The following is a 13,380-nucleotide window of genomic DNA, read 5'->3' as shown; positions in this document are numbered from 1 at the left end:
GCAAACCAGCAAGCTGGGCCAGATGGGAGGTGGCCCCACTGGAAGGGGCAGATCTGAGCCCAGCTCACTGACACCAATGAAAATGCAATGCGGTGACTTCAAATTTTCAAGCAGCTAGAAATCTACACGTTATTCTATGAAATCTCTTTTTAAATGTTGGGAACCAATTCCCATTGAAACACGGACAGACCCACGCCTAATTTTCAGGCCAAACTGCTCACGTTGTTCAATCACACGGGGGCCAGAGCCCCTTGGCTTCATACCCCTTGGGCATTTAGTGAACATATGTGAAGCATGAAAAGGTAAGCTGCATTGAATCCTTTTTTTTTTTTCGCTCTCTCACCACCTCACCTCATAAAAGTATCTTTTGCAGTATTGGTACCCCACCAAAGTCTAAAAAAAGTATGAATTAAATGAAATTCCCATCATGTTAAACAGAAAGACAACTTGGAATTGTATTCAAATCCAGTTTTATTAAAATTATTCGGCAATGTTAGTGGCAGTACAAAGTCTTTGACTAGGACCACTGGACACATTAGACGTGAATTTGTGTTTTTGGTTTGGCCTGGGTTTAGGGGCACAGGGACTTCCCTAAAATCTTCTGGCCTCCCTTTCATTACCTAACGGCAAAGTGCCTTGAGTTTCTCTGTCCACCATATCCTGCTACTTTATGGACAGGAATTTGTCAAGTAAGAATGAAAAAATAAAATCCATAGATTCAAAAAATTCTCTGCAAATATTAAGAACATACAAAGAATACAAAAGACGCCTACATTTAGTTCTCCAAGGAACAAGGCAAGCATCTGATGTCTGTGGTTTCTGGTTTTTATTTATTGCTAATTACAATTCAGAGACCAAAGGGTTTCCAAAAGCTGTAAAAACCTTCATTGAATTGATGATAGTCATCGACATCCCTCCCCCATATGGTTCCACTGAATTCAGAGGAATAAACCAGGAGAGCACGTGCATTGGCCTTTTAAAATTACGAGCCTGTTTTGTCTTTAATGGGGTTTTTCTTCTGCAATAGCTTGGGGCACTATCTGCTCCCTCAGTGCTTGACAATTAGCATCTGCCTTGCAGGAGATCTAAGTATTGGTTTCGTAAAGTGTATTACTGGACAGCAGCTGCTGAAGGCATCCCTGTCCAGGGTAAAACTTTTAGCAGACCTTAAGCTTAAAACCTTAGAGGACGTGGTACTCCTTAGTTGTTCTCCAGGGATCCCGAAGCTGTCTGCAAGAAGACAAAGAAAGTTGTGTCAGAATCTTCACATGAGAACTTTCAGCCCGTTCCTAAGGAGTCCTTGGCTTTTCTAGAGGTATATGAAAACCTGGCTTTGGCAGGGAAGCCCTGGTGTTTTGTTCCTGTGATAAGACTATCTCTTGGGGATCGGAATGCAGACAATGAGGCTGGGCAATCACCTGAGAAAATTCTGCTCTCGCTTCCCTTCGAGGCAGTACTTTAAGATTTGTTTAGGATCGTTACCAGTATCTGTTTTCAAGCATTGTCTATTTCTGGACAGTCTCTTATGAATTTGAAACTGTTCCCCTGAATGGTCAAAGTATTTCAGCAGCGGGAGAAGATTGGCCTTACTAGATCTTCTTGGGGGCCTGATTATTTTTAGGAGGAAACATGTGGGGAACAAATTACCAGAGTCTCCTCTCACTGATTTGTGGTCTACACAGTATCATTACTCCAAGAAAAAGCAACTTGGCAATCAAAACGGGTGTGTGTTTGTATCATCAGAATAGGGCCTTGACTTTGGGAAAGTTAACTATGGGAGTGATTTGTGTTGTCCTAGTTCACAGGCAGGCCTGTGATCATTAAGTCACAGCAGGAGCAGTTAACATCAGATAATAGTTTTTATTCTTATTTCTCTAAGAAATGAGGAAACATTTTCTTCAAGAATGAGCATACATTTTTAAGTTCCTCCATGCATAACTCTTTGCATCGAATTTATGTTGTTAAAGAATATATAAATGGAAAAAAATAAAGAATATATAAATGGAAAATATCCTCTCCCAAGTTAAAGAAAAAGAATATAGGATACGAGGGCCCCCTCCCCCACGTTAAGGTCATCCCACTCTTCAACAATACTTAACCACAAGACATTCGAATAGTATCTGGAACAAAAAAAAGCAATGTGTACAGTGTCATGTCATCAACCCACAAAGCACTTAATCCTAGGAGAGAGAACTTCTACTTACAAATGGAGTCCTGATTCCAAATTTGCTGTGGAATGTCATGGTGACTTTGTTTTTATGTCCTGTTCTTTGATCAAAGGCATGGCACGTATCGAATGGTGGACTGTACAAGTGAAGGCTCACAGCAGGTTCCGTGTGGCTAATGTTCTCGACTCGATGTAAGCCAATGGAATCTACACAAGACCCCAGAAGGAGAAGCAGATGAAGGAGCTTAGACGACTGACAGGTGCCGATAAAAGTTTTGTTAACCACCTGAGAGCATAAATCAATCTGCTACAGACAGCAGTTACTTCAAAGGGACTTTCCAGTTAAAGACCATTAGCACTGTGCCCTCTACTCTCTCCTGAAACCCCCCTACAATTGTATTAGAACAATTTTCAAAGGGCATCAGTCCACCAAGACCAAAACACCACCACCACCAATGGGGAAAGAGCCAACATCAATAAAAGTTTAAGAGCCTGAAAGTAGATGAGCCACTTGGCCAAGAACAGAAAGCTAATCCTGAGCTATCCGTGGGGAAGAGCCAAAAATTAACCTGACCGCTATCTTGACATCACATCTTTATCTGTGTACAACAGCTCAGGGATTGGCAACACAGGTGCTTCTGGAAACGGGGATGAAGATGGGGTGAAAAATCCAGGAACTGGTTCAAAGCTCAAATCCCTTTTACTATTTCTTTCCCCCATTTCCCTTGAGTATAAGTCCGAGATCTATACTCTAGAAAGAGCCTAACACATGAACTCAGGACCGGCAGAAGTGACTTTAACAGGTGATCATTTACCTACTGAATTGTAAGATCCCTGCTTTCTTCCCCACTTTGCTGCCAGAATGCTGCCAGACAGGATTCCTCCCTGCCCCCTACCAGACAGGAAATGGGAAGCACCTTCTCAGGGAATCTGATCGGCTCCAGAACAAAGCTTTTCAAGATGTCTCCATCGGTTGTTCCTCAAGGAGAAAGGTCTGCCAGATTACCCTAGAGGGAGTCTAGTTGACACACACCACCCATGTTAACTTTTTTTTTTGTCCTCAGTTTTCAAGTATTAGCATACAGCCAAGGCCACCAGACAACTGAGCACAGCCTCTAGTAGTAAAGACATGGGCTAGAGCACCACGCCCCCTCAAAATACAGACCCCTGAATCAGACACTGCTCAGGAGAAAACTTTTAAAAAGAGCAAGTTTATGATTAATATCCTCAGAGAAGAGATGAGGAAACAGGCTCCTTGTTAAAGGAGCTCTCAGAAAATAGAAAGGAATATCTGAGAAATAAAAACCTGAATCGAAAGGCTTAAAGAAAAACTGAGGAAGCTGGAAAAGACTCCGAGAACAAAGGGACAAAAACAGAAAACAGGAAAGAAAAAAAAAAAAAATCAGACAACTAGTTCAGGAGGTTTCATATCTGAGCAATGAGAGGTTCAGAAACAGAACCAAAACACCAAAACCCCACAAAACCCAAAGAAATAACTTGAGAATATTTTCTTGAATAGAAGGATGCAGATTTCCAGAATGAAAGGACCCACAGACTACCCAACACAATGAATGAAAGTCATGAATCAAGAGAGAGGACTGTAATACTGGGGATAGGAAAAGATACCAAAAGGTAACATTCCAAAGTTTCTAGAAAGAAAACAAAATTTCACAGAAAGAATCAAGAAACAGAATGGCACCAGGCTTTCAAAAAGAAGACTGGAACTGAAAAGTCAAGGGATTACCTTCATAGCTCTGAGAGAAGATCCTAGGTCCTAATTCCACGTCCAGCTAACTTATCAACCAAGTTATGAGGATGGAATGGACATTTTTAGATACACGAGGTCTCAAAAACATACTTTCCATGAACCCTTTCTCATAGAGCTAATGAAGATATCCTTCACCAAAATAAGAGCATGAACCAAGAATGAAGCAGACAAGAGATCAGGAAAAAAAGGGGATCAGCAATGGGAGGGAGCAAAGGGAAAGCCTGCACTGTGGGAGGGGAAGGAGGGAAGAAAGGGAAGGGAAGGGAAGGAGGGAAGACCAAATACTCAAAAATATGTTGAGAAAAAATTTCTAGTTAGGAGAGAGTTTGAGGAATAATCAAGGAAGGAATTGTGTTAATTTGTGTAGTCAAGGGAGGCACCAAATTCTGATTTATGCTTCATGATCTGGCTCCGTGAGCTCGCGTAAGACAACAGCAAAGCCTAGAAGGCAAAGACTGAAGTCCTATCCCAGCTATAGTTAGACCACCTTCCAACAACTCACAACTTCTGGGATCTTTAGACGTTTTCTTCATTTCCCCAAATGGGACGTAATTCTCAAAGGCAGACTCTTTGGTTCTATAGCTTACTGCTCATAACAGACTGGCTTAGGCACAATTCTGAACCTAGGTTCCACATTCTGAAGAGATGGCCACCCTTCTATAAACTGGTTGTTTCTCCAACTGCAAGCTGCACAATCCTGCTGGCATAGACCCCACATAGCCACCATCCTTTAGAGGAGCCCCTGAAACTCCTGCCTGATACCTACTGTTAATAACCCCAGCATCCATCCATCCATCCACCCATCCCTTCCGTCCATCCAGTCACACATCCATCCATCTTTGCCTCCTTTCCTTTATGCCTATGGTGTACCATCTCTCACAAAAACCTTGGACCTTTCTTGGAGATACTTATGGATGTCAATTTGGTCCAGGCATGTCTACCATTTGCCTTGACATTATTTAATTTGATCTCCTTGCCCCAATTTCCCTTTTCCTGCACCCTATGTTGTACCCCACTATGGAATCCATCAAGATACTCCCAATAAAATTCTACTGACTTAAGCCAGCTCTTAATTTCAACTGGTTTTGGAGGCCCAGGCCCTGATCTCCCTCTACTCTCTTACCACTTCTGTCCAGGCCCATTCTCCCTTCTTCTCCCTAGTGAGACCATTCCAGAACTTTTCATTCTTTGCAAAGATTGTGCCTTCCCTTCCCGCACGCTCTTCCCTGTACTTGAAACATCATTTCCAGCATCAGTACCCATCTGTACTCCTCCTGCATCTGTAAAAATCAAAGGCTGAACTTTGAGGCTTTTGATCTTATGGGCTATTAGTCTACAAAAATATTTAGTTTATCCCCCACCGCCCCCCCCCCCCCCATATTTTACCAATTGGCAAAATTTCCCATAGAAATCAGAATTTCCCACTTTGGTGGAAAAGAATTCGAACCACGTGGCTGGAACTGAGTGGCCGTCACTAACCCCCTTGGACAGTGTGGCCTGTACACACCAGTACCCTGCAGCCTTACTCCTGGCCTGTATTCCACCTGCTTGGCTCCTGGAGGTTTTGCACTGAAGACCCTTGAATAAAGCTTACCTCCTCTTTAAGACCTAATCTAGTCTCATAAAGACTCGAGGACTCTAGCTGAAAGCCTTTCTGGCCTTATTGGGCAACAAAGTTTTTCTAGGAAATTTGGTGTGCCTTATATATACAGCAACCCTCAAATAAAAGCTTCCTGCCACATAAGAAATGGACACCTTTGTGCTTTGTGAATGGGGGAGAAAACTTCCCATACTATCTGACCTTTGTAATTGCCTTACATTCTTTTCTTTTCTTAAGATTTATTAGTTTGGCAGAGAAAGAGAGAGTGTGCACGCACAAGCAGGGGAAGCAGGGAGGGAGATGGAAAAGGAGGCTCCACACTGAGCAGAGATCCTGACGTGGGGCTCAATCTCAGGACCCTGAGATTATGACCTGAGCTGAAGGCAGACACAAAACTGACTGAGCCATGCAGGCGCCCCAGTGGCTTACATTCTTAAACTAATGAATAAACTGAGGCCAAGTATCACAACTAATATGGGACTTTAAGATACAAGAGGAAAAGTTGCACAGCCAGGAAAAAAGTCTCTATGGTATTTTATTTTACATCAGTGGGATGGCATTCCAATTAAGAGTATGAGCTTGGGAATCAAATGGCTTGAGTTCAAATGCTGTCCGGCACATAAAAGCTGACTGATCTCAGATGAGTTATTTATTGTTCCTATATGTTGGCAATCTCATCCATAAACGGGAATCAAAAATGATCTCCCATCATTTTCAGCAGGCTTTGTGGAAAGTTAATATCTATCCCCTTCAGAAATACAGATGTTAATCACAGTCTCTTCTAAAAAGCATCTGGCTCTCCCAGATGGCATTTAGGAGAAAGAATGAATTCTTGGTAGGAGATCTATAAATCATTACTAAATAATGTGCTCTGTAAAGATTCCCTTGAGAACATGCTTTTAGGGTATGCTGTACGCATATTATAAAAACAGGGACGAGCCAGCATTCCTAATCATTTCCAAAACATTTCCTTACATTTTCTAACACAAAGACTAATATTTCCAACCTGGCTTCGCTCCCTAAGAATCAACTTTTTGGGTGCCTGGCTGGCTTAGTTGGTAGAGCATGAGACTCTTGACCTCGGGGTCGTGGGTTCAAGCCCCATAAAATCTTAAAAAAAAAAAAGAAGAAGAACAAGAAGAAGAAGAATCTACTTTTGTACATTCATACTCAATGCTAACTGTCCTCAGACTTGGCAGGAAATAACTTGTCAGTGGGTGCCAACCTACGGGCTCCAGCTTGTACTTTGAGTAAGTGATCCTAACTCAGATGCAAAGCTTTAAAAAACAAACAAACAAACAAAACTACTGCTGGGGCACCTGGGTGGCTCAGTGAGTTAAAGCCTCTGCCTTCAGCTCAGGTCATTATCATAAAACCAGGGTCCTGGGATGGAGCCCCTAATCGGGCTCTCTGCTCAGTGGGGAGCCTACTTCCCCCTCTCTCTCTGCCTGCCTCTCTGCCTGTTTGTGATCTCTGTCAGATAAATAAATAAAATCTTAAAAAAAAAAACCAAAACAACCTACTGCTTTTAGATCATTTTCTAAGTATCTGGAACCATGACTCCATGAACCCAATTCTGCAGTGTTTCAGAAGGGAGTTGAAGGCTTTTCCCCCTTGCCCTTTGAAAAAGGTAATCGATTGTTACCATTGATGTAGGCACACTGGTTTTCTCTCAAGATTCTTTCAGACTTCTTGATCATCTCGTTGGATTTTTTGTCAGGCCAGGCAAATAAGGTCTCCTTCAGGTTTCCCTGCAGCATCTTCAGAAAGCAGTGGGAGTCAGTGTGATCATGGATACTGCTACACATAGACAAGAAAACAATGGAACTCAGTGGACAGTCCAGCACCCCGGGCCACATAACACTCTGCCCGGAGCTTACCACTGCAGCATACTGTCAAGAGCACAGGTCACAAACCATTTCAGCTGGCTTTGCAAATATCATCAATTTGTAATTAACAGTGTTCAGGGCAACATGTAACATACTAGGTCTTCCATATCAGTACATATATGCAGGGCAATTTGGATGCATAACCGAAGTACAGAACAGTCTGTTTTTAAAAAGCGGGTTTGTAATACTACTACTTTGATAACAGAAACACAAAACCAGCCACCTTTTATCCTCTGCAAGACATAGCTTTCAAGAACTCAATTAAGCTGAGCCACAATTCAATTATAAAACGTCAGAGAAACTGGAGAAAGGATAAAGATAATCATCTCTCATAATTGCATCACACTGGTAAGATCACTTAACATAGAGTGTTTTTTGGCCCCACCCCCCAACCCCAGGCCTTTTCTATCATCTCCTCCCTTTGGGGAACACAAAAGGCATGTGTATGTGTATTAACACCCAGAGGTTTCGCAGCAATCATGCCAATATTTTGTAGATTCAGAACCACCTGTGATTAATTCCCAACAATGGAGGGAGAAAGAAAGTACCCTGAATCTGCAGAAATCTTTTATTCACGTAACCTTAGAGTAATAAAAGGTACGAATCTGTGTGTTATTAGCCTTTATCTTCTATGTTGAATGCATAAAACCATAAGAACTCATCTCCTAAATCCATAGAGGCTAGTTTTTTTGGTTTTTTTTTTTTTTGAAGATTTTATTTATTTATTTAAGAGAGTGAGAGAGAGCATCATGAGAGGGGAGAAGGTCAGAGGGAGAAGCAGACTCCCCATGGAGCTGGGAGCCCAATGCGGGACTCGATCTGGAGAGTCTGGAATCATGACCTGAGCAGAAGTTAGTCACTTAACCAACTGAGCCACCCAGGCACCCAAGCCTAGTCCTACTCTTGACATAATCTGCTTTCAAAAAATATGGAGAGAATGAATGCAAACGAGGCCATTCCCTATGAGTAAAGTCCTCTATAGACCTAACTCACCCCAAATCTCATCAATGCCATCTCTCCTCTCTCCCATCAAAAAGGGGTCTGCAAGTATTGTTTTTACCATTCTCAAAGGCCCAAGAAGGATCTGTTTACAGAATTAACAATACTCACAAGTGTATAAACTAAGGACAAATTAAAGAACCAAGTTTCAAAGAATTGGTGTTAGTTTAAGCTGCCTAGCCCTCTACATAAAAAAAAACTAAAAGAATGAAAAAGGGCAAAGACAGTAAACAATTAACTTGAAGTAGCAAGAGATTTTCTGAATTTGTGAATTGCTTTTCTAGATCCAAATGTGGACACTGCGTCTTTGGTCCTGCAATTGTTTACGGACTTCAAAGCACCACCAAGGTCAAGTTTTAGCAAAATTCCATATACATTTAACTCCACAGAAGACACAGAGAGAGATATTAAGTTAAACTGGTTACTTACCTCCTTTGATTTACTACTCATTTGGGGGGCTGGTTTTGACATATGTGGTATATGCCTAAACCCCTTCTGTTAATTCCCAGGAGAATTTTTGTTGGGACATTTTGAACAAACAACTGTAAGGTGAGATTTGTTAATGCCCCCAAACTTGTGGCCATTCTGGCACTGTCCTCTTCTTGGGCTGGAACAGATGATCTACTAAGGATTTGCAAATGAGTAGCTGTATTACCTGCCGTGTCCTTCACCCCAGCATAGAATCATTAGATTGAATTTTCCATTTCCTTCATCCACAAGATTTCGAGTATACCTGAAAGGAAGGTATTCAGAAGTTTGAATCTGGTCAATGAAATGTGCATTGCGAAAAAGAAGTACGTCACGAAGTATGGGTCACTGACAGGTTAACATTTCTACCTCTACACGACTTATAAATGTGGTTCTACCATTAGAAAAATACAGGACAAATGAAAACAAGTCATTTTTCCACAGTTCACTTTGGACATTTTTGTAGTTTGTATTACCATGTTTGTAACTGCTCTGTTTTAATTAATCGCACCATAAAGGTAAAAGGAAAAAAAAAAAAGCAAATTCCTTAATTTTCCTCCTGACAGCCTCAAACTGATAAAAACAGTAAGTTTCTTAAAGAAGTATTTACAAGGTGCATTTACTAGGCAAGAATGTTGCTATTGTCTTTTTTTCCCCCTCTCTGTAGCTAAACTATAACGTTAGAAACAAGGTTTCATTAAATAGCTGTTTCTGGAATTCTTAGTTTCTGTCCTAGCCTAGACACAAACCACATTCAAAAGCACTCATAATGAAAATTCCTCCACAAATAGGGTGGGGATTGACTTAAGTACACAACAAATGAAATTCCATAGGGAAGTAAGTAACACTCTAAAACCTTTTCCAGGAGAAACCAGTAATTGGCCACAAAAAAATCCCAGATGTAAACTACCACAAGCACACCATCAGAAAAATAAAACAAACAAACCACTTCTAAAGTTTCTCTTGGTTAAAGAGGTACTATCCACACCAACTAATTAGCAAAGTCTGATAATTATGACATTCAGATTTTTTTTAAGACAAGGAATCTTTATCCCATAGTTGGGGGAGTGTTTGATCACAGGATCATCTGTTCAGGTACGTCCTGAATGCCCATTCCTCCCCTTTCCTCCCCAAGCAGGAGGCCAGGTGCTGGCCAGGCAAGGTCAGCAAGGGAGAGAGGATTAGTAAAATGCTTTTTAGATGTCAGTCATCCTTATTGGGTAGCCCTTGATGACCTAGCAAGGAGCTGTGCACACAGCCTTTAATTCCCAATAAACTCCGCTTTGGTGTCAGGATACTCATTCTCCCTCTATCAGTCTTGGGGTCACCTCTGCCGTTACCTCTCTGGGGTATTTCCAGAGAATTTGCCATCTGCCTCACACTAGAACATATTCCATCTTGGTTTTTCTTTCTTTTCTTTTCTTTCTTCCAAGACTTTATTTATTTATTTACTTGTCAGAGAGAAAGATAGAGAGCGCGCCCGAGCGAGCTTGCACAAGCAGGCAGAATGGCAGGCAGAGGCAGAGACAGAAGCAGGCTCCCCACTGAGCAAGGAACCCGATGTAGGACTGGATCCCAGGACCCCGGCATCACAACTCGAGCCAAAGGCAGCAGCTTAACCAACTGAGACACCCAGGTGTCCCCCGTCTTGGTTTTTCTGCACTGGTTTTCCCAAGGTCAGAGATCAGAATCCTTTGCAGTACTGGGACATCTATTCTGTGCAAAAAAAAAAAATTCTACCAAAGTGATTTGTGCTCTCCTACATCTCTCCCTCCACGCTGCCCCAAGGGCCCACCCAGGACTGCATCATCTTCCTTAGTTGCACCTCTGGATACCTGTGCAGCAGATCAACACGAATGTCTGCATTTCAGCTGATCCTGAGCCTGTTAGTCAAGAGGAATTCAAAGCCCCTGGAAATGCCCTTCTTCTAAAGATTAGGAGCCCAAGCCTACTGACGTTGGTGAATTTCACTTAGTCAGTATCTGGACTTAGAGCAAACTACCATGACACCAGGGATCTGAGGAAAGGTTAGTGGTCCTTTAGAGTGAGGGCTCGGAATAATGATGCTAATTTGAATCTCGGAGCTACCTGATCGAAGTCTGACCCAGTGCAGGTGCTCCAACCTTTTTATTGCCTACCTTCCTCATCTGTAAAACAGGGATAAGAAAATAGTACCTATCTCACAGAGCTGTCATGATAAATGAGTTAATACACCAGGAAAGTGACTGGAAGGGGACCTGTGCCAGAGTTAAGACCTCATTTAGAGCTCATGGCAAAATTAGAAAGTGGACTCTTGTAGCCTTATTGGCAGCCACAGAAAGACAGGAACCAAAGGAATTTCCTGGAGCCACTTCCAAGTGCAAAATGGGATCTTAAGCAAGCTTCGCTTTATTTCAAAATTTAAAGTGCAGAAAAAACAGCCGCTGCCTACAAACATACCACCTATGTTTAGGTAAGGTAACTAAAAGGAACTGCTCCCAAGGAAAACAATCTCGGTTGATTCTTATCTTTCAGGTATTTTCCTCTGCCCAGCCTCAGCCCAACCAACCACAAAGGCTGAATCGCTAGCAGCCCTTGGGAAAGAAACCCTCACCATTCGGGGCGGGGGAGTGGGATCAGGTTTTATTTCTGGCGCTGAAGGATTGGTAGAGATTCATTTTTATTTATATCACCAAGCCAGAGCTGCAAAGGACCATCTCACTCTAGCACAAGTGGGAAGCAGGGGTCTTTACAATTTACCCTCCAGAGCCTCAGAACTAAGGACAGGAGAGCGCGTATTGCTTGGGGGCTCAAAAGGAAGCAGTCCTTGCATTCACAACCTTAATAGTGGGTTGAAAATAACCCCACAGTCCGGCAAGTTAAATGGGTTTGGGAGGGGCAGCAGGAGCTGAAAAACAGCAGCACACAACCCCACGACGCTCTTTTATAGTGGCAAGAACGCCTGCTGGCAGGTGCCCGGCTGCGGGCGGCCAACTGATGGAGAACTGGCTCGGGGGACTGTGTCCTCCACCCTCACCCCCTTTCTCGGGATGGCTGATGGAGTTCACTCCGGGGAGTACGCTCCATCTGCCCCCCAGGGACGGCGGGCCGCGTACAGCGCTGGGGGCCACCGGGGTTTCCCTGCACCGCTGCGCATGGGGCAGGCGCCCCAGCGGGAGGGACGAGCACAGCTCCTGAGTGCAGGTTCGGAAGCGTCCAGGTGGACCGGCGAGAAGAGAACAAAACAGTCTGCAGCCGTGCGGTGGCCTCCGCATCCGGGCAGCCCCGCGGCTGAAGGGCGAGAAGGCGCAGCACTGGGGTGCGGGCGAGGCGGGCTGGCGGCGGGCGCAGGGCGGCCCCCTCCTCCCCCACTGCTCGCTCCTGCTCCGACTCGCAGCCCGCGCCGCCGGGCTTCGGAGACCCGCGCCCCAGCTCCCGCGGCCAAGGTTAGGGCGCGCGCACCTGTACTGGTCGAACTTGGCGTACGCTGCCCACTCGGCGGGGTCGCTCTCGTAGGCTTCCATGACGGCCTGCACCTCCTCCACGTTGACCTCCTCGCCGGCGAAGAGCTGGTGCAGGAGGCGGATCAGATCCTCCAGGCTCCGCGGCTTGAGCACCTCGGTCTGCTCCATCCCTCGCGGAGCTGGCGGCGCGCGCGGCTCTCTGCGGGCTGCGGTGCGGGAGCTGATCGCAGGGGAGCTGGGGGCGAGGGAGCTTAGGGGCGGGCTGGACAGCTGCACGCACACACACACAACCCCCAAACGCGAGTGTCCGAGACTAGAGCTCCCCGACCCCCAGCAGGGCAGAGGATCCGGGCTCGCGAAAGCACGCGCTGAGCACCCGAACCAGGACCGAGTCTGCTGGGTTCGGCGGCCCGGGCCCTTTTTAAGCTCTCGGAGTCGGCGGGACTGTACCAACGGCCCTCGGAGGGTGGGGAGAGGCGGGGAGCGACCCGGGGACCGTGGCGGGGGCGGCGGGAGCGTGCGGACAAGGTCCACGCGCGCCGCCCCGAACCCCTCGCCCGCGGCACCGCGGCGCTCCCGGGGGCCCCTGGCTCCGCGTCCCCGCCTGCTCGGTGGGTTGCGCGTGGTCCTCCGCCCGCGTCCGCTCGGCGCGTTGTATCCGCCCATCCCGGCCCCTCCGCCCGCGCCCCCCGCCCCCTGCCGCCGCGCTTCGCTACGCCAGGACGTAGACCGAAGGGGGTCGGAAGAAGGCTGGGGGGCTGGGGGGACGCTGACGAGCGGGGAAGGAGACCCACCCTTCCAAACAGAGCTGAGGAATTGTGAATTGCTTGCGAAGGTTGACGACGGAGTCCACTCCCTGGCTGGAGAGCTACTGCGTCGTCGACTGAAAAGTCTCCATAACATGCTCCAGGCTGGGTGGAAAAGCAAAACAAAAAGAACTGGAAGTCTTTCTTGGGGGGAAAAACCCCCAAACCTAAATGTATTGTACTGAAAATGCATGTTCACAAAGGACACTTGGGTCTTGAGCAAGTCTAGGGAGACGACGG

At 45.4% G+C, this 13,380-nt stretch overlaps 1 protein-coding gene across 4 annotated transcripts; it reads right to left on the bottom strand.

The window, feature by feature from the left end:
- Positions 1-453: 453 nt before the first annotated feature.
- Positions 454-13,157, bottom strand: LOC111158895 (cysteine dioxygenase type 1). 4 transcript variants are annotated; one of them, XM_022521197.1, is made up of 6 exons: positions 13,129-13,157; positions 12,333-12,540; positions 9,079-9,156; positions 7,181-7,335; positions 2,205-2,374; positions 454-1,230 (listed from the first exon to the last, which is right to left on the bottom strand). In XM_022521197.1, exons 2-6 carry the CDS (start codon positions 12,500-12,502, stop codon positions 1,201-1,203), a joined length of 603 nt encoding a protein of 200 aa, XP_022376905.1. In that variant the 5' UTR covers positions 12,503-12,540; positions 13,129-13,157; the 3' UTR covers positions 454-1,200. The 4 variants fall into 4 exon arrangements, with proteins under 4 accessions (XP_022376905.1, XP_022376904.1, XP_022376906.1 ...); XM_022521196.1 differs by lacking the exon at positions 13,129-13,157 and having other exon boundaries at positions 12,333-12,747; XM_022521198.1 differs by lacking the exon at positions 13,129-13,157 and having other exon boundaries at positions 462-1,226; positions 2,201-2,374; positions 12,333-12,747.
- Between the last annotated feature and the right edge of the window lie 223 nt (positions 13,158-13,380).

The sequence above is a fragment of the Enhydra lutris genome, unplaced genomic scaffold (assembly GCF_002288905.1).
Source record: "Enhydra lutris kenyoni isolate GAN:26980312 unplaced genomic scaffold, ASM228890v2 scaffoldscaffold64, whole genome shotgun sequence".
Classification (NCBI taxonomy): Eukaryota; Metazoa; Chordata; class Mammalia; order Carnivora; family Mustelidae; genus Enhydra; species Enhydra lutris.
Note: the sequence above shows the minus strand (reverse complement) of the source record. Positions and strands in the feature narration are given on the sequence as shown.

Coding starts and splice junctions, on each gene's coding strand:
- LOC111158895 (XM_022521197.1), bottom strand. CDS start 12,502: ATGGAGCAGACCGAGGTGCTCAAGCCGCGGAGCCTGGAGGATCTGATC. Junction 9,157..12,332: donor GCCAAGTTCGACCAGTACAG/GTGCGCGCGCCC, acceptor CCTTCCTTTCAG/GTATACTCGAAATCTTGTGG. Junction 1,231..2,204: donor TTGGAATCAGGACTCCATTT/GTAAGTAGAAGT, acceptor GTCTTCTTGCAG/ACAGCTTCGGGATCCCTGGA.